This window comes from Panthera tigris, chromosome A2 (genome assembly GCF_018350195.1).
Source record: "Panthera tigris isolate Pti1 chromosome A2, P.tigris_Pti1_mat1.1, whole genome shotgun sequence".
Classification (NCBI taxonomy): domain Eukaryota; kingdom Metazoa; phylum Chordata; class Mammalia; order Carnivora; family Felidae; genus Panthera; species Panthera tigris.
In genome coordinates, this window is record NC_056661.1 from 93,145,454 (window position 1) to 93,166,713 (window position 21,260).

General features: G+C 34.7%; 1 protein-coding gene and 1 long non-coding RNA gene across 8 annotated transcripts in view; one reads left to right on the forward strand and one right to left on the reverse strand.

The window, feature by feature from the left end:
* Positions 1 to 19,141, forward strand: part of CFAP69 (cilia and flagella associated protein 69) — a 61,373-nt gene extending 42,232 nt beyond the window's left edge. For all 7 annotated transcript variants that reach the window (XM_007076754.2, XM_042965904.1, XM_042965911.1 and 4 more), the window contains 9 exons: positions 2,522 to 2,640; positions 6,343 to 6,424; positions 9,334 to 9,526; positions 12,466 to 12,603; positions 13,231 to 13,307; positions 14,634 to 14,831; positions 16,534 to 16,620; positions 18,507 to 18,611; positions 18,924 to 19,141. In XM_007076754.2, coding sequence (XP_007076816.2) covers positions 2,522 to 2,640; positions 6,343 to 6,424; positions 9,334 to 9,526; positions 12,466 to 12,603; positions 13,231 to 13,307; positions 14,634 to 14,831; positions 16,534 to 16,620; positions 18,507 to 18,611; positions 18,924 to 19,094 — 1,170 coding nt within the window. In that variant the 3' untranslated portion in view covers positions 19,095 to 19,141. The remainder of the gene's footprint in view (positions 1 to 2,521; positions 2,641 to 6,342; positions 6,425 to 9,333; positions 9,527 to 12,465; positions 12,604 to 13,230; positions 13,308 to 14,633; positions 14,832 to 16,533; positions 16,621 to 18,506; positions 18,612 to 18,923) is intronic.
* LOC122233505 overlaps positions 1 to 20,738 on the reverse strand; it is a 48,907-nt gene extending 28,169 nt beyond the window's left edge. The window contains exons 1-2 of the long non-coding RNA XR_006211059.1: positions 20,632 to 20,738; positions 20,429 to 20,486 (exon numbers count right to left, since the gene is read on the reverse strand). This is a non-coding gene — a long non-coding RNA (uncharacterized LOC122233505). The remainder of the gene's footprint in view (positions 1 to 20,428; positions 20,487 to 20,631) is intronic.
* Between the last annotated feature and the right edge of the window lie 522 nt (positions 20,739 to 21,260).

A 21,260-nucleotide genomic window follows, 5' to 3' on the forward strand; every position in this document is an offset into this window, starting at 1 on the left:
GAATAGGTATTAACTCTGCTTTAAATAGCTGGCATAATTCCCTTGGGAAGCCATCTAGCCCAGGACTCTTACTTGTTAGGAGATGTTTGATAACCAATTTAGTTTCTTTGCTGGTTATGGGTCTGATCCAATTTTCTATTTCTTCCTGTTTGAGTTTTGGTAGTGTGTGAGTGTCCAGGAATTTGTCAGTCTGAAGAAAGCCACACAATTTTTAAAACTCCGATCCTCAGCTCCTGGCGCTGTTTGCAAGGTAGAAACTGGCACTCTCCATATTTCTCACTCCCCAGTCCGTGGTCTGGAGAGGTTTTACTCTTGTACTAACACAATACCACAATTCCACAGCCTCTGTCTTTCCCTTTTGTCTCTCCAAAGAAGAGGTTCCTTCCCCTCCATGCCTACACTGTTTTATCTCCCCCAGTTTGCATACATGCACCTCTGACCCACTAAGCTGTCTCCCTCAACCCGTGGAGATCCTTCTGCTAACCCCCCCCCCCGCCCCCCCGCCAGATTTATTTCCTGGTGTTCCAAATGCTCTAACCTCAATAGAGCTGTGTTTGAGGGAGGAGGGAAATCCTGGTCCCCCTACTCGTCTGCCACCTTAAGTCCTCCCTCTAAACTTTTTCTTGGTGTTCATAAATGTTGGTGTTTTTTTAATCCTGTGAAGTTTTAATATTCTTTTTTGTAATTAGAGTATTCTTATATACGATAAAATATATATTTTGTGTATATTTTGATAGGTTTTGATGAATGTATATACCCATTTAACCAGTTCCCCAATTAAAACAGACTATTGTTATCTCACTATAAAATTCTTTTTTTTTAATTTATTTATTTTTGAGAGACAGAGGGAGAGAGAGAGAGAGAGAGAGAGCAAGCACTAGCAGGGGAGGGACAGAGAGGGAGAATTCCAAGCAGGCTCCATGCTCTCCACAGAGCCTGACGTGGGGCTTGATCCCACATCTGTGAGATCATGACCTGAGCCAAAATCAAGAGTTAAATGCTTAACTGACTAAGCCACCCAGGTGCCCCATCCCTATAAAATTCTTTCATGCCCCTTAGCAGCCATCCCCCCACTTGCCTTCAGGTAACCACTATTCTGATTTCTATCCCCTTAAGTTAATATTGCCTATTTATTTACTTTACATGAATGGAACCACATAGTATTTACTGTTTTATAACTGGTTTCTGTCATCCAGCATTATATTTCTGAAATATATTGATATTGTTGCAGGTATCAGCAGTTCATTCCTTTTTATTGCTGAATAGTATTTCACTCTGAATATACCAAATTTTTTTATCCATTCCCCTATTGATAAACACTTAGGTTGTTTCCATTTGGGACTATTATGTAGAAAGCTTCAGTGAACATTTTTATAGTAGTTTTTTGTGGCCATCATTCTTTCATTTCTCCTAAATACCTAGGAGTGCAATTAATGGTTCATAAAATAGGTGTCTGTTTTTAAGAAACTGGAAAACAGTTCTTCCAAAGTGGCTGTAGCATTATAAATGTTTTTTTGAGTTTACATTTGATTCAGGGTGATGGGCTTTAAGGAGCACTTGTGTGAAACCCTGGGTGCTGTATGTAAGTGATGAATCACTGAATTCTACACCTTAAACTAATATTACACTGTGTTACTAAGTGGAATTTAAATAAAAACTTGGAGAAAATTGAATTCATAACTAGAATTAAAAATTAGAAAAAAAGAGCTTAATTCCCTTTGATCTTTTTAAACTCTATAATAAACCCTGAGTCTCTAAGATTGATAAATAGCAAAAGATAGAATTGGAAAGATAAAAATTAAAGATTATGAAGTTTTCAATAGAGGGGTTTTAGGGAAAGCCAGCAAGAACAGTAAATCCACACCTCGCTCTGAGCTTTGGTGCAATTTTTCCTTGTATTCTGTCATCCTGTGCCTGTGTTCTTCTGGAAAAATGCTCATAGTCTTGCTTACTGGGTAGCAGAACTGAACAACAAAGCAATGGGAAAGGTAATTGTTAAGGGAGAAATATTAACTGGTAATAACTTGATATAAATTATTAAAGGTTTTACAAAACCTTATATGAGTCTCATATATATATATGAGAGAAATATATATATGTATACATATATGTATGTATATTTCTCTCTTGGGAGCATTAAAAAATCTTCCATGATAGAATTTTAGCCTCTTAAATTAGTTTTTGCTATCTAGCATTCATCTGACAGGATATTGGACTACATTCATTATAATGTGGAAGAAAATCATGGGGCAAGCTTATGGTTTATTTTTTTTTTTTAAAGAAAGGGAAAAATAAAAATTATAAAGAGACATTAAGCTAGCATAGTGATTGATGCCCTTTCTTAAAATGATTAGCTTTATAATAATTTGTCCTAAACTCCTGAGACTGAATATTAATTCAAAAAATTGTGTAATAAAGTAACAGTGTTTTCTGCTTCTCTGGTAAAAAAAGTTTTAGGGGACAAAATGAAATAGAAAAGGATGAGATTATTTCAAAACATAATTTTAAATAAATCTCTTAGGAAATTTTCGGAACAGAAGGAGTGGATATAATTCTTCATGTAATGAAAACCGACCCCATGAAGTTTCAGAGTGGATTAGGCTATAATGTACTTCTTTTTAGTACACTGGACAGCATTTGGTGAGTATTACTGTAACCAAGTTAGAACTGTAATACAAGAAAATTACCTCATGACATTTGTTGGCTTGAGGTCTGATTTTTTTAAATAGATTTAAGATTTCTATCTAATTTTTTAAAACTGCACAAATTTGTATGGAATAAAAGCCTAGAACAATTAAAACTATAGATTGGATAATAATTGAAATTAACTCTAGTGTGTATGATAGAGGAGGGAAAATTTTGTTGCAATAATTTCTCTCTTAAATCAGTTGAAATGTATTTTTGTACCACAATTTAAGCTTCAATAAAAGTTTTGCTAAATTCATAAAAAATTTTTCTTCCCTTAAAATCACACCATAAAGATAACTCTTCCAATGCCCCCCCCCTTTTTTTTTTTTGCCTTTTTGCCTTTTTCTTTTTTCAATAGTCCAGAAATGATATTTACTAACATCCTTTGGAAAGCAATCTTGTCTGTAACTCAGGATACAAGTTTGTATATAAACTTAAATTCTTGTTTTTGTGATTTGAATCCATTCCATTTTGGCCTGGTCTGGAAAAACACAAGCATCTACTTTTACTCATACAGTTCCTCACTCATTTCCTCTTTGAAGAGTCAAAAACCAATTGATTAGGTATTTCCTAACCAATATTTTTCCCCAAATGTCTTAGCATTCCTAAATAGCAATAAATAAATAAATATTGCTTTTCTTAACATTAATTTATGAAATTTTGTCTTGGAGAAAATTACTTGAGTTTCAAATATCATTAACACTTAACATATTTCTTTTTTTCTGCTTGGGTGGGATTCATGACAGCCCCACTGCGGCATATCTGGGGGGAAAAACTGACTATAGATCTAACACAAAGAGCAATGAGAACATCTTTTGTTACAATATTTGGTCTTTTATTCTCAGTTCCTGTAATAGCTCCAGAGTAATAATTTTTGAAGGCTGTGTCTTTTGTTATATATAACAAGCCCCTTTCAACCACATCTGAGTTTATGTCAATGAGGTAGTTTTTGGAGAGCGCCTAGATAACCACAGGATGGGGGGCTGGTTCTGCCTACAAGGTCACAGACAAGTCTTAACAAATTTAAGAAGACTTAAATCATTCAAAATATCTTTTCTGACCACAATGGAAGAAAACTAGAAATCAATACCAAATGGAAGTTAGGAAAATTCACAAATGCATGGGGATTAACACACCCTTGAACTACCACTGGGTCAAAGACAAAAGCAAAAGGAAAATTAGAAATTTCTCAAGACAAACTAAAATGAAAGTATAGCATAACAAAACTTATGTGATACAGCAACAGCAGTGCTAAGAGGGAAGTTTATGGGGATAAATACCTAGATAGAAAAGAAGAATGATTCAAACAACCTAACTTTACACATAAAGGAACTAGTAAAGGAAGAACAAACTAAGCTCAAAGTTGGCAGAATAAAGAAAATAATAAAGATTAGAACAGAAATAAATGAGGGATTGGGAAGAAATCCAGAAAAATAAGAGCTGGTTTGTTTTGAAAACATATCAAAGTCTACAAAGCACTAACTAGACGAAGAAAAAGAAGGAAGATGATTCAAAATAAATGATGTAAATGAAACAACATATCACAACAGATGCCATAGAAATAAAAAAGATAAGGGATTATTATGAACAACTCTATGCCAACAAATTGGACAATATAGAAGAAATAGGTAAAATTCCTAGAAACATACAACCCACCAAGACTGAATCAAGAAGAATTAGAAAGCCTGAGCCTCAGTAATCAAAAACCTCCTGGAACACCTGGGTGGCTAAGTCAGTTAAGTGTCTGACTCTTGATTTTGGCTCAGGTTATAATCTCCCAATAGTGAAACTAAGCCTGTGTGGGCTCTGTGCTCAGCGTGAAGTCTGCTCAAGATTCTCTCTCTCTCTGTCTCTCTCTTCCTCTGCCCCTCTCCCCAGCTTGTGCTCTCTCTCCCTCTCTAAAAAACAAAAAACAAACCTCCTAACAAAAACAGCTCAGGACTTGAGAGCTTCACAGTTGAAATTTACCAAACATTTAAAGAAGAATTAATACAATCCTTAAATTCTTCCAAAATATAGAAAAGGGAACACTTCCAAAATCATTTTATGAGGCCAGCATCACCATGATACCAAAGCCACACAAAGATACTATAAGAAAAGAAAAACTACAGAGCAATATTCCTGAGGAACATAGAAGCAAAAGTCCTATAGAAAATATTAACAAACTGAATTCAACAACAAATTAAAAGGATCATACACCATTACCAAGTGGGATTTATCCTTGGCATGCAAGAATTGCTCAATACAAGCAAATCAATCAGTGTGATATACCACATTAACACAATGAAGAACAAAAATCACAATCATCTCAGTTCTAGAAAAAATGCATGTGACAAAATTCAACACCCTTTCATGATAAAAACAAACTCTCAACAAATTAGGTAGAGAAGGAACTTGCCTTAACACAATAAAGGCCATAAATGAAAAACCCACATTATACTCAATGGTGGAAAGCTAAAAGCTTTTCCTCTAAGTATCTGTAACCAGGCAAAGATACCCACTCTCACTATTTCTACTCAATACTGTAAGTACTAGCCAGAGCAATTAGGCAAGAAAAAGAAATAAAAGGCATCTAAATCAGAAAAAAAGTAAAATTATCTCTTGATGAGCTTACATGAGCTTACATGAGCTTATAAAGTTTCAAGATACAAAATCATCTACAAAAATCAGTTGCATTTCTTTACACCAATAATAAACCATGCAAAAAGAAAATTAAGTAAATAGCATCAAAGAGAATAGCACCAAAAAGAATAAAGTACTTAGGAAAAAACATAACCAAGGAAGTAAAAGACTTAAACCCTGAATACTATAAAGCACTGATGAAAGAAATGAAAGCAGATACAAATAAATGGAAGGACTTCTTGTGTTCATGGATTGGGATAATTAATATTGTTTAAATGTCATACTAGTCAAAGTGATGTATAGCTCCATGTAATCCCTATTAAATCCTAAAGATATTTTTTACAGAAATAGAAAACACAATCCTAAAAATTCATATGGAACAACTAATCATCAGGAAAATGCAAATCAAAACCACAATGAGATATCACCTTATACCTGCTAGGGTGGTTATTCAAAACAAAAATAGGTAAATAGATAGACAGGTAGGTAGATATATATAGAGATATATAGATATAGAAATGTTGGCAAGAATATGGAGAAAAGAGACTCTCTTGACATTGTTAGGAATGCCAAGTGGTGCAGCCACTATGGAAAAGAGCATGGAGGTTCCTCACAAAATTAAAAATAGAACTACCACCTGATCCAGTAATCCCTCTTCTACGTATATATCCAAGAGAATTGAAATCAGGATCTTAAAGAAATAGCTGCAGTCCCATGTTCATTGCAGCACTATTCACAATAACCAGGATATGGAAACAACCCAAATGTTCCATCAATAGATGAATGGATAAGAAAATATGGTATATATACACACCATGGAATATTACTCAGCCTTAAAAAAAGAAAATCCTATTTATAGCAACATGGATGGACCTGGAAGACACTATGCTAAGTGAAATAAGTCAGTCACAGAAAACTCTTATACATGATTTCTCTTAAATGAGGCATCTAACATAGTCAAAGCTATAGAAGTAGACAATATATATAGATAGTAGAATCCTTGTTAAAGGAATAACTTCCTTTTTATTTAAGGTGCTGTATTTTGGGATGTTATCCCTTAGAGGATTATTTTCTTGAAAAGGAAGGCATTTTTCTCCTTTTGGATTTACTGGCAGTAAGTATGATTGTTAACAATTATAAAATACTAATAATAATATGTCTTTATTAAAGCTTTCCAAAGCTAAGTGCCACAGAACACTATTCTGTAATTAAATGTGTCCCCAAATCATGTTTAAATGTTTGTTTTAAATAAAATCTTGGTGGCTCAGTCAGTTAAGTGTCTGACTTGGCTCAGGTCATGATCTCACGGTTCATGGGTTCAAGCCCTGCGTTAGGCTCTGAACTGACAGCTCGGAGCCTGGAGCCTGCTTTAGATTCTGTGTCTCCCTCCCTCTCTCCATCCTTCCCCCAGTTGTGCTCACTCTCCCAGTCTCTCAAAAATAAAGAAGTAAACATTAAACAAAATCTCACCTGGAGATCATAATTTGCATTTGTATAGGTAAAAGCTCTGAAAATCCCTCCTCTGAAGAAACCAGTGTACTTAGGTCAGAACTCACAAACACATAACAAAAGATAATTTGTTTTATGGGATTTCTTTTCCCCACCAACCTTTAAGGAAATAGTGTGTGAAGTGCTAGACAATATCAAAATGTATAATCATTATTGATAACTTCTAGCTTCTTTTAGTATTAAAAGTTAAGGGCTACATTACACAAAGGAGTAAAGATCAGTATTTTTTAAGAATTGTGTATAGTTTGTAGGTTATGCGAGGAATTAGTATGTCATAGACCATTTCACAGAATGAACAGGAATGGATATATTAAGCCTGTCAGGAAATATAGTTGCCATCTAATACCAATTAAGAATGGCAAAGACCCTCAATTATCCTCAAAGTCATTTTCTACTGGCCTGAATTCTAAGTAAGTCCATAGTCAAGACAATGTGGGAGGAAAAGTTATTTTGGTTTCAGCAAAACTTTGAGAGATATTCTGTCCCTGCCTGTGATTGCCACCATTCATGATTTTATTAACAGAATAATGAACTTAATTGGATTTAGCAAATGTACTACAGTTATTTGTGTCCCTTCATCTCTCTGAAAGAAAATTAGCTGGCATTACAGATAGGAGAGCAAACTCATTAGATATAAAAAATTACATACAAAACATAAATAATGATAAACTTTGATAAACAGGAATGAATCATGACCAGAAACCCTTGGAAAATTCAGAGATATTGGACATAATATGGAAGAATATATGTGTGGCTCTACTAAATGATGTATACCTCACCATGCTTCTCTGATGAGAGTACAGGTGTGCCCAGAGACACATGGTGATGTGTCAGGAGATTCTCAAAGTCACAGAATTAATTTGGCATATCTTCCTAGAATCTTTTTATTTAAAGACTCAAAAGTAGGGAGTTATATAATAGGGGCACCTGGGTGGCTCAGTTGGTGAAGCCTCAGGTCATGATCTCGCTTGTGTTCTCTCTCTCTCCCAAAAATCAACATTAAAAATAATTATAAAATAATAAATTCTATAGGAATATTTAAGATTATATAAAAGACTTCACAGACATTTCTCAATTGTGTTCACTCTCCTTCACCACTAGGGTTTCTCTGATGGAAAGGCATGAAGAAGACTGCTAGGAGAAGCCATATATAGCACAATGGTTATGAGCATAGGCTGCAATCAGTCTGATTGAGGCCTCCAATACTTGTTAGCTGTGTACCTTGGACAAGTATTTAACATCTCTGTAATATGTTTCTTCATCTATAAAAGAGATAACAGTATCTACCCCGTGCACTGTTGGGAGATTTATATGAGTGATTATATATGCGTGTGCACGTGTGTGTGTGTGTATAGACAGACAGACACATACACACACATACACACTTGTTTGGAATAGTGCCTGACATATTTTTACCATGTAAGTGTTTTCTATTATTATGAATATAATTATTAGATTGTACTTAATGTGGATCAAACCAATCAAGTTAATTACAGATAAAAAATATTCTTTAATGAAATTTTTAGATCAACTCCAACCTTTGACATTTGCCCCTTTTTCCTGAAAGTGATGTATAGGAATAAAAAACTCAGTTGAGAGTTCTGCTTAATACAATCTGCTAAAATATTTATTCAGTATGCAATAATTGCTAATTATGTTACATATTATTTAGAACTTTCTATGTGCCAGGCAGTCTTGTATAATTCATCATAATAACTCTTTAAAGCAGGTAATATTATAATCTTTCATTTTATAAAAGAGGAAACTGATAATGTTTGCAGTTCAAACAACAGGTTACATGTTTCCTTTGCTATATTCTATTAGTGGTATACTATGAGTTAATCAACAAAAAATATTTCAGACGCAAATTATTGTGTGGAGGAGGCTATTATTGTGGATGGACTTTTCTATACCTAAATTTTGGTTTGCTGAAAACTAGTAGCAAAACAAAGGAATAGCTTGATGATTTTTCTTAAATGCTTACTGTTTTGGATGCTGATTTTCAAAATACAAAATTACATCTCATTTGTATCTATTTTCATATATGACTTCCACTTGCAATTACCATCAGTTATTTTCTTAATCACAATGAGATTATAGTTAATATGAGTCTTTATAAACCTTAATAAATCATGTAAATTGGAAAGATCCTATAAATACAGTGAACTATGTATAGTACTGTTGCCATTGCTCTACCTAAAATGAACATTTTCATTTATTTTTATAATCTCTCTTTTTCTGACTGAACCTAATCATTACATTTTGGTCATGACATATATTCATGACTATATGAGAATTATATTGAATCTTTTTCTTTTTATATTTTCTAATTCTTAATGTTTGAAAACATACTTTTTAATAGGAGATTGTCCCAAATCATACTTCAGTCTGAATTTTAAGGCAGTCATTTAGAAGAAAGTTACTGATCAGTAATACAAATGTTTGTTTTCTTTTTTGAAGGTAATAATTTTTAAAATTTATTGCATTTTTTTCTTTCCTGTTTCCTTGCAAAAGTTGAACCAAAAAAAATTCTGTAATCTAGTACTTGGAATAATGGTTGAATTTTGTGATAATCCCAAAACTACGGCTCATGTTAATGCTTGGCGAGGGAAGAAGGACCAGACAGCTGCTAGTCTTTTAATTAAATTATGGAGAAAGGAAGAAAAAGAACTAGGAGTAAAACGTGATAAACATGGGATGATCATTGGTAAGTGTATTTATAACTGTTATAATAGCAATTAGATGCATATTTTTAATTGAGATATAATTGAATTTTACATTGCATTAGTTTTTTAGTTTTTTATACATTACAAAATTATTACTACAATAAGTTTAGTTAACATCCGTCACCACACAGTTACAATCTTTTTCTTGTGATGGAACTTTTAAGAACTACTCTCAGCAACTTTCAAATATATAATAAAATATTGTTAGAATAGCCACCACCCTGTTAATTACATCCATAGGACTTCATCATCTTTCACCCATATTTTTAGAAAGAGATCTTTAAGATATGAGGGAAGTATGAGAACTTTCACCCCTTTGTTTAAGGTTCTTTTCACAAGAGTTTGAAGAACTTGCTATCATAAATTCTGAATGAATGGAAGAAAAGTATATTATCAGCAGATTCATATTTTTATAGATATTTTCAGGAAGTGGTATTTGATTATATTGTTTAACTCAAAACAAAACAAAACCTAACACCATGTCCTAAAGAAGTTCCTTTGAGTTACCTGCTTTTACAAATAGATTCAACCCATTTCATTTACTGATAAAATTGGGGATATAAATAGAGTGCCTGTATAGTATTTTGCACATTTCTGTTGATTCATATTCATGCAGTTTACTTTTTTTTTTTACAAATGAATAGTCTAATGAATTATTATAAAGTCAACATCTATGTGACTAATACACAGTTTACATTATACATTGCATATGTATATGTAATACATATATAAAATGTTACAATTATTTTATTGCATGTAAGTTAAACCACAATAGGAATGATTTTTAAAGGAAAAACAAAGAGAAATGATCTATTGTAAACACCCCAGAAAGACCCTACTCATAGACCCTTTCCAAGCACAACTGGATCTCTTCTATTCAATATTGTTCTTAAGATTCATCCACATTAGATTTAAAGCTGTATTACAAAGCTGTGGTCATCAAGACACTATGGTACTGGCACAAAAACAGATACATAGATCAATGGGACAGAGGAGAAAACTCAGAAATGCACTGAACTATATGGTTAGTTCATCTTCAACGAAGTAGAAAAGAATATCCAATGGAAAAAAAGACAGTATATTCAGCAAATGGTGTTGGGAAAACCAGACAGTGACATGCATACACCATACACATGCTTACGCCACACACAAAAATAAACTCAAAATGGATGTAATACCTAAATGTGAGACAGAAAACCATCAAAATCCTAGAGGAGAACACAGGCAGCAACCTCTTTGACCTTGGCCACAGCAACTTCTTAGTAGACACGTGGCTGAAGGCAAGGGACAAAAAGCAAACGTGCACTTCATCAAGATAAAAAGCTTCTGTACAGCGAAGGAAACAATCAAAACTAAACGGCAACTGACTGAATGGAAGAAGATAATTTGCAAATGACATATCTGATAAAGGGTTAGTATCTAGAATGTATACAGAATTTATAAAACCCAACACCCAAAAAACAAATAATCCAGTTGAAAAATAGGCAGAAGACATGAATAGACACTTTCCCAAAGAAGACATCCAGATGGCCAACAGACACATGAAATGTTGCTCAATATCCCTCATCATCAGGGAAATACAAATCAAAACCACAATGAGATATCACTTCCCACCTGTGAGAATGGCTAAAATTAACAACACAAGAAACAGGTGTTTGTGAGGATGCAGAGAAACAGGAACCCTCTTGCACTGTTAGTGGGAATGCAAACTGGTATAGCTACTCTGTAGAACAGTATGGAGATTCCTCAAAAAAACTGAGAATAGATCTACCCTACAATCCAGCAATTTCACTATTAGGTGTTTACCCAAAGGATACAAAAATACAGATTTGAAGGGGTATGTGCTCCCCAATGTTTACAGCAGTATGCTCAATAATAGCCAAACTATGGAAAGAGCCCAAATGTCCATCAACTGATGAATGGATAAAGAAGAGGTAGTATGTATATATATACAGTGAAATATTACTCAGCCATCAAAAAGAATGAAATATCATTTGCAATGACGTGGAGTAAAAATACATTGTACCAATAAGCAAAATAAGTCAATCACAGAAAGACAAATACTATATGATTTCACCCATATGTGGAACTTAAGAAACAAAACAAACAAACATATGGAAAGGGGTGGGGGAAGAGAAGAGAGGGAAACAAACCACAAGAGACTCTTAATGATAGAGAACAAACTGAGAGTTGATGGAGGGAGGTGGGGGGAATGAGCTAGATGAGTGATGGCTATTAAGGAGGGCACTTAGAGAAGCGCTGGGTGTTGTATATAAGGATGAATCACTTTTATTTTTTAAGTGTATTTATATATTTTGAGAGTGAGAGAGAGCATGAGCAGGGGAGGGGCAGAGAAAGGGAGAGAGAGGATCCCAAGCAGCCTCCACGCCACCACTGTAGAGGCCGACGTAGGGCTTGAACCCCGAACTGTGAGATCTTGACCTGAGTTGAAATCAAGAGCCAGATGCTTAACTGACTAAGCCACCCAGGCACCCCAAAAGTAATTTTTTAATGTTTATTTATTTATTTTGAGAGAGAAGAGCGTGAGAGGGGCAGAGAGAGGAAGACAGAATTCCAAGCAGGCTCTGCCCTGTCAGCACAGAGCCCGATTCAGGGCTCAAACCCATGAACCTTGAGATCACGACCTGAGCTAAAATCAAGAGTCAGACACTTAACTGACTGAGCCACCCAGGCACCCCTAAAATAGTTATTTTGTGAAATTTTCATATTGTACGTAAATAATAAAAAAGCTTTAAATTTTGCCATAGAATGGGGATTACTTATGCTTTCACAAGAATAACCATATACAATGCACTATTTTATAATATATATTCTATGTCTGGAGTAAAATTTCAAATTAAATTAATTTACTAATGTTTTTACCTGTCCTTTCTGTGTTTTCATGATATGCAATGAGTAGATACAAAGAAACCTCTATTTACTAGTTTCCAAGAAGAGCAAAAAATCATGCCACTGCCTGCAAACTGCCCAACTATTGCAATTATGGATGTTGCCGAGAATATCAGAGCAAAAATTTATGCTGTGCTGGGCAAACTAGGTAAGAAGCTACTTGTCACATTCATAAGAGCCTCTGTTTTGCAGAGTGTGCAAGTTCATTTTGCTTTGGAGTCTATTTTTCAGACATGATCAAAAAGTCCCCTGATACAGATAAATGCATGTTTCATTGTTACTCTAATGTCCAGCCTACACCCTTGATGAATTAGAATCAGAATCTCTGGGTATGGAGCCCAGGCATCAGCATTTTTCAAAGCTCCCCAGGCAGTTCTAGGTGCAGCCAGGATTACAAGTGGTTAGTTTAGATGATTAGGCTTAAACACAAGAATTCTGAAATACTTGCATTTTTAAAGTCCTTCTTTTTTTCCCTTTTCTTTTTTTTTCTAGTCCTTGCTTCCTATTAAGGGAAAAGGTACTCAAACATTATTCAGTCTCTGAAAATACAGTATCATTGTCTTGACCACAGCAGTGACTCAATAAGGATGACCTGGCAGAGGTTTCTTATAGGAGGAAGCCAAAAGCTCACAAAACTAACTTTTCCATAATCAAGATGAAACAAAAATAACTGTTTGCATTAGTTTTTATGATAGATATATGGGGTTATTATTATTATTTTTTTTGGAATTACTTGCTTTGTTACAGTAATTCTTTCTTTATAAACTTTGTTTAGATTTTGAAAATTTACCTGGCCTATCTGCTGAAGATTTTGTCACTCTTTGTATCATACATAGATACCTTGATTTTAAAGTGAGTACTTTCTTATAATCTTGTTATTACACTCTGATATGACAAAAAAAATCAATTGGGAAATAAAAGATCTATATTCATAGTTGTAAGCAGTCAACCATGTATTGTAAGCAGTCAACCATGTACTGTATAGTTTTTATTTTCCATTTTGCATCTGATACTGTTCCAGAAACATGCAATTAATTAACTGGCTATTTTCCATAGGATATGATTTCATCTAACTATTTATAAAAGAAGATGGATGTTACTGACAGAGGCATTCAGAAGTTTTACAGAATTTTTAAAATATAATTTCTTCTGTTTATAGAGCATTAGGAGCTATAATTAATTGAATTATTAATGAATTATTGCTTATTAAAATCAATTAATATTTATTAAAGATTTTATTATTAGTTTATATGGTAATCAAATATCAGTTAAAGGATATTAGGTTGCTCACCCTGATGGTTATATCTTTATTGGCAAATAAATGCTTTTGAAGTGTCAGCAACGTCTTTTTAAGTACATTTTCTTCTACTAATATTAGTATTATATATTTGAATGTTGCCAATGAATAAACCTATTTTCAAATGAAAACTAAGCTCCTTTTCTTCCCAATCCTGGATATATAAATTTTCTGCAAATATAAGCATACTCAAGCACATTAATTTCCAGACAACCTAGAATATGAGCTGTCAGTATGATGAAACCATGGAGTTTTAACAGCTTACGATTCAGTCTTAGGTAGAAAATAAGGGGCAAGAGACAGGACTCTAGATTCTCAGGAATCCCCATGCTCAATGTCCTACAAGTTCAGCCTTAGATTTTTTTTTCTTTCAAGCAATTTATATTCTTTATTGTTTTATTTAAGTAGGCTCCATACCTAGTGTGTGACTTGAACTCACGACTCTTGAGATCAAAAGTCTCATGCTCTATGGACTGAGCCAGCCAAGCACTCCTTAACTCATTTTTTAATACATGGGTTTGGGGAGGAAAACATCAGTAGTTCCAGAGGATGAGACTAAAGCAGCAGTTTCTGCAACTATGAAAACAGTGTGACTATAAACCAGAGGGCAGTGACAATGACAGTGAACTAGACTTAGATAGTAGAGCCTCATCCACAAATACCTTATCACTATAAAATATTTAATAAATTACTTCTGAATACTCAAATGTAACTATTGCCTCAAATTATTCCCAATGCACTTATTCCCAAGTAGTAAGATGGGAAAGGGTAGTTCAGTAGATGTTAACTTTGGAACAACCACCCAAATAAAGGATTACCTAAAATTATATCATTTATTTTTGGTTAATTTAACTTTTTAAACTTAAACTTTATTATAACAGATTGGAGAAATATGGAATGAAATCTATGAAGAAATAAAATTAGAAAAGTTAAGACCAGTCACTACAGATAAAAAAATTTTGGAAGCTATTACAACAGCATCAGAAAATATTGGAAAGATGGTTGCTTCTCTTCAAAGTGAGATGATTGAAAGCCAAGCACACCAAGATGTGCAAAATGAACAAAAAGTATATGCAAAAGTAAGTCACATATACTTTTAAGGCAGAAGATAATTTCATTGTATAAGCTAGTTGACCAGAGGATATATTTGCCTGATTTGTGTTTCAGCACTTAGAGTTATTGTGTAGTTTTTTCTTATAGTTATTTTCAGTGTTCTTGTGAAATTTTTAAAGAAACCATGGAGTTAAGAGCCTGAGATTCAATTACTATATTCAGTATGAATTTATGGCATTGTAATTTGATTTCTACAGGCTTACATTTTAAAAAATAGACAACTGAGATACATTTTTTGAAATGTCAGTTCCAAAAATTGTGGTCTATTTAAGGGTATACACTTGGCAAATTGTGTCTGATAGTGTATCTCTGTGACTGTACATTTAACCTCACTGGGAAAGTTGGCCCTCATCCATCCCTCTGTGATAGGCCCTTACTGGCATGCCAACCATAGGCATATCCATAAAGCTTCATCCTCATTTCAGTACCATAAAACTTACAATGAATGTTCTATCTAAAAATCCAGAGGTAAGCTGGCCTCTGACTTTAATCAGAAAAACCTTCCAGGAAAATATAAACCATTCTCCTAAAGCTTTGTGTTCAGTCAGAAACTGAATACAACAGAAGTTTTGAACAAATAGGTTAAGTAGCTATTTAGCTTGTCTCCAGATACAAAGGTGATGCAGATTCCCCACTTCTGGTTGGTGACCCTTTATGATTACAATTAAATGTTTACAACTCTCTAAGGTGATTTCCAAAGTTTTCTATTGTCTGATCTTTCACATAGTCTATTAAATGTTTGTATCTACAGCCTAGTAGGAATTCTGTCTGCATCCACCTGTGAATTCTGCTCCATCTTAGACACCAATTTGCTTGAAAGTTTTAAGAGGTTTTATTGCATAGATGTTGCCATTTAAGTAATTTATTTCTCTTAAGCGGGAGAGCCCTCTTGGAAGTCCTGCTGCCTCATTAGTTTTGTAGAATGGTAGAACGTCTGCTGTGTGGACTAACAACTGTTGATTTGTTGGTTATTTTTGATGTGTTATCATGGCTTTGACCCCATTTATTTTTAAGTAGTTGTTTAATTAAATACTCTTAGGTTCATAATTCGTAAATTTAATAATATATGCTAAGGGCATGTGTCCTCTGATTATAATTTAGTAAATAGCCTGTTGAGAATTGTTTCTATAATTTAGAAGTAGCCTGCAGTTAGTGGTTACCTCCCTAGACTGCATCACCACAACCAACACGGCACTCTCACAAAACTGCTTGTGTTAAATTGCTACAGTCACAAATTAGTAGTTTTCCTGAAGTAACCTCGCGTAAACTATTATCAATGGCAGTAGGAATCTATTTTCTCCCGTGAATTTGCCGTTGGGTCATTTACTTAGCTTGTTCTGGATTATGATGTGTCTTCACAAGTGATAATCACATAAAGCAATCAGTCTTTGGAGAATGATTATTGTTATTTTATATTTTATATTTTTATAACAACAGTTTTATATTACGTTTCATGGAAAGCAGTTCAAACCTTAGCCACATAGTGAAGGAAGGATTTTTCCTCCATATTTAGACTTTTGCTGAACTCTGAATATTCTAATCCTGTGCTAGTCATTCTAAAATTTACATTGGCAAAATCTAGGTCTTCCTTCAAAGTAAGGGCTTTAAAAAAGCGCTTTGGTATTCTTCCATAGAAACTGGAATTCTTACTTATCTTTCTCATTTCAGATACAAGCCACACACAAGCAAAGAGAACTGGCTAGTAAATCATGGGAAAATTTCTTGGCCAGAACATCAAATGCTAAAACTTTAAAGGTAGGACTTTTAAAATCTTGTGATATCCACAACAAATAGTCAACTCAGACAAACAGACTTTTTCAGGAATATTCATTTGGCCCTTCTGCTGATCTTTTTTTTTTTTTTTTTAATGTTTATTCATTTTTTTTAGAGAGAGAGACAGAGCATGAGTGGGGGAGGAGCAGAGAGAGAGGGAGACACAGAATCCGAAGCAGGCTCCAGGCTCTGAGCTGTCAGCACAGAGCCTGATGCAGGGGTCAAACTCACAGACCACGAGATCATGACCTGAGCCGAAGTCAGACGCTTAACTGACTGAGCCCCCCAGGCACCCCTTCTGCTGACCTTTCTATAGAATACCAACACTGTTAGATCCTCACACGCAATGTAGCATAATAAGTGAAACTATGCATTTTCATATTACAGAAGACGCTACTTGGAGTTTTATTTGATCTAGCAATGGGAATCAAGGATGATTTCCTGGATTGCATAAAGGAGATGATAGTTAGCCAGCAATGAGCAGGAGAAATGTGCTCCTACTTTCCACTTTGAGTCTTCTTATTCATTGGTCATTTCTTTAAGAAGTAGAGTGAAGGACAGAAAAAATAATTGTCTGTACTCTCTCCCCTAAGGGTATTTCCCTTCCATGACTGTCAAAAGTAACGTTATATTAAAGCTTAAATGAGAATTGAGAAGAAACATCCCTTTGGAAAAATGTGGTAAGCTGTTTCAGGAATAAGTTAGAAACTAATCTAAAAAGTTTATAATGTTGAATGTTTACTTGAGATATGTGAGAAGCAGCAAGTATTTCCAAAACCTCCTTTTTCTATTAATACTTTTGGATATACTTTTATGTAAACTTTTTTTATACATAAACTTTTCCCACTTTTTCCATTAATACTTTGGATATGCTTTTATGTAATGTTACAGTTCTTCCACTAGATATGAAATTGTTGAATGTTAAGTTAGGCCCTGAAAATAGTGAAACCACATTAAGGTAGCAAAACCAAAGTTAAGAACAAAAGCTCACTTGAGGTACCATGTCTCCCCCTTCTCAATAAAAATTCTTCCCAACTTATAAAACATCCTCACAACTATCTGTACTTTTAAGGAATAATTAATGAAAATCATCCCCTCATTTGTTTAAGAATGCAGATCATTTGTTACCTTGAATTTCACCTGTGGCAGTGCTTCAACTATTGAGTTTAACTATAGGTGCAACAGGGGCACCTGGGTGGCTCAGTGATTAAGTGTCCAACTCTTGATTTTGGCTCAGGTCATGATCTCGCAGTACATGGGTTTGAGCCCCACATTAGGCTCTGTGCTGGTAGGGCAGAGCCTGCTTGGGATTCTCTCTTCCTCTCTTTCTGCCCCTCCATGGTTCTTGTGTGTGCATGCTCGTTTGCTCGCTCTCTCTCTCTCTGTCTCTCCCCCACCCCCCAAAAATAAATAAATAAACTTAAAAATTTTTTAATATAAGTGCAACAAATTATACAATTTATATTATTCTGTTTGAAGCATTTAAGTGTTCTGATTAGTTTAATTTATGAAAAATATTTTGAAAATATGCATCACCCAAGTTAGTAGCTTATTAAATTATGTGCTAAAAATTGAACATGATTTCCTTAGGACCGCCTTATTCCTTGGTCATATATGACTGGTACCTCTGGAAATTTCAGTAATGGTTTTAGGTGACTGGTGTCTTCTGCATCGTATAAAAGATATAACTTACTAATAATGATCTTTTTAGCCTAAGGGAGTAAGTGTAGGTTACAGGGCTACTTAATGAACAGTCTAAGTATAAGCCAGGCACAATTAAATGTACTTCATATACTTCATTCTAAGTACAATAGTTAATGCTTTAATAGAAATTAATACTACTTTCTTTCTAATTTAAAAATCTTCAGAAAGCAAAGAGGCTTCAGGAAAAAGCTATAGAATCCTCTAGATACAGTGGGCAACCTCCAAATGCAATATTTCATAGGACAGATATTAAAGGCCTTAACACAACGGTAAGGGTTTTTGCTTCATGACTTTTCTTAGTAGATACTGAATTTAGTCTCCATAGAATGTTATTTCCATGGGGTTTTGTCTCATATTTGTTCTTTTCACTGGTCACATTTCCCATAGTTAAGGCATATTTATCTCTAAAGTACCTCCACTCTCACCCAGTACTGGTTTAGACCAGATCAGCCTTCCAGGATTTCCAAGAAACTGCTATAATTTGGTATCTTTTCCAAAGTCAGCTAAAGGATGAATGGGTTTCTCTCTTATTGGGAAATTTTGCAAATGAACTCTTAGATATATACCTTTTGCTTTTCCAGGTGCCTTCTGGTCGGGTAGTAACAGTGGAAAGCACTCCTGCCCGATTACTGGGAGGACCTCTGGCTGATACAGACATTGCTCTTAAAAAACTGCCTATTCGAGGAGGAGCCTTACAAAGGGTGAGAGCAGCCAAAACTGTGAATGAGCCAAAGAAGATCGCTCCTACATAAGACAGTATACAGACTGTCTGAAATAAAGTCTGTTTATTTTAGTTAAATACATGTTTATTTATAATTATAAAGCAAATATTTTGGAATATTTTTGTAGGAAATACTAAGAAAAAATAAAAGTAAGCACACAATTTATTTGTACTGAAAATATCAACATTTGGCATCAGAAGAGCTGTCATCAATTTCTTTTGAAAGATTGCTAATTCTCTTAATTGTAAAACATATAGTATCAGTTAAAACTCCTTTGGTTGCATGACTACTCCATCTGGTTTAAGCCAATAAAAACTTTTACAGGCACTCTGTAGCTATCAAATCTAGGAGTAAATAAGACTGCAGGCATTGTTGGATCCAGGGACTAAAGCTCTGAGTAGAATCTCCTTCCCTAGCAGCTACTGGATTATATTTTCCCAAATTGATACCCAGTACAGAAAAATACATGCCTGTCTCTCCACAATGTCTGCAACTGCCTCCACATGTTGGGACCCTTGATTGGTCACATGCCCACTGAGCCATCCACCATGACTTTGGCCAGATCTAAGTACTGCCTACTCCCAGAGCCAGAAGCAGGCCAACTCCAAACAAAATATAGAGATGGACTGGAAAATCAGGATATTGTTATCATATGTACATGTAAGTACTGGGCAGAAAAAACATTTGCAACAATTTGTTGGTCAAAGTAAAATAAATTATGTCTGTTATAAAAAGCAAGTGTTATTCATGAGCTAAACAATAAAAATAAAAATACAGATGGTTTTACTCTTAATATATAAATATGCAAAGTTAATTCTAATGCTATTTTCTTCTTTAATGGGGAAGGGAAGGGGAGAGTTGGGAAGTGTTTTCCCTCCTTTGGTGGTGGAGATATCTTTCCAAAAAACAGGAGATAGATGCCTTAATGCTGGATGTGGAACAGAGTGTCCATGTATGTATGCAATTATGAGGTTTCCATAGACTGTCTCCATTCCCATCAACTCCAGGGAAGCCACAAAGTTGAATTCATGTCCAGGATATGGAGAGACAAGAACCTGTTTTCTTTAATAGGAAAATATGCTGGTATTTGAGTCTAGATTCTAGGCCCATAGGCACACTCAGCAATATACTGGTAATTGTGTAGCAACTGGTTCTTCAAGAGGAAATAGCCCTTATTTGTAGTGTTTGCCAATTTGCATGGTGTAAATACTCCCACTGTGACCAGTTACAAGCTATCAACATGATGCTACTGAATCCAAAGTTGGGAAGACCTGCATAGAGTCCATGTTATCAAATAAGAGAAGGCTCCATCACCCCACTGGACCCACCTCCTCCAACTTCCTCCTCCCTTCTCCTCCTCTTACCTCATCTCACATTCCACCAGAAACTTTCCATTATCCCCATCTGTGAAGGTAGTAGCATCTGCAAAAAGGAGAGAAAGTGCAACGTTTTTCATGTTCTAATTAAAATGAGTTGACAGTATACCATTGGCCAGCAGCTTCTAATCCTGGCCCAGCTGCCTATTCTCCTTGTGGCCCACAAGAATAGATAACATGCATCAGCTTACCATGCAGCTTTGTCTCTCCCGAATCCTTTTCTTTATTACCACCACCACCACCACCACCACCAAGATATTAGAAATCATAATTTGTTCCTCTTCTTGACAGGAAGCCCTAAGCACAAAGAGTCCATGAAAGAGTAGTTACTGGGTCAAGAAAAGATGTGGATAAGAACACGCAATGATGAGATGTCCATACAAAAAAGCAACAGATACACCTCAAGTATGTCAGATACACACACAATCAAAATGAAGTGTTCATGGCTAAGAACAACAAATCTTGCCTCATTTTGTAGACTATATGCTTCTTCCTCAGATGCTAAGCTCCCTAAGCACAAGGTAGAAACTACATTTCATTCATTATTGAAACCAACACTTCAGTAAATAAATCATTAAATCAGTGTAATGGTGGCCCCAGCTCCTGACAGCCTTTCCCTTGAGCTCTGCAAATGCAGCAAAGTTTTGAGCTCAAAAGGAAGATTCAGCCAACAAAATACAGGTAATGCTAAACACAGGTATATTAAGGTAGTTCACATGTATTTACTCCATAACAGTGATAGACTTTATCCAAAATGAATTTTAAGTATTTAAGACATAAATACTATTACATTAACTGATTACACAAACAATGTGTAGAA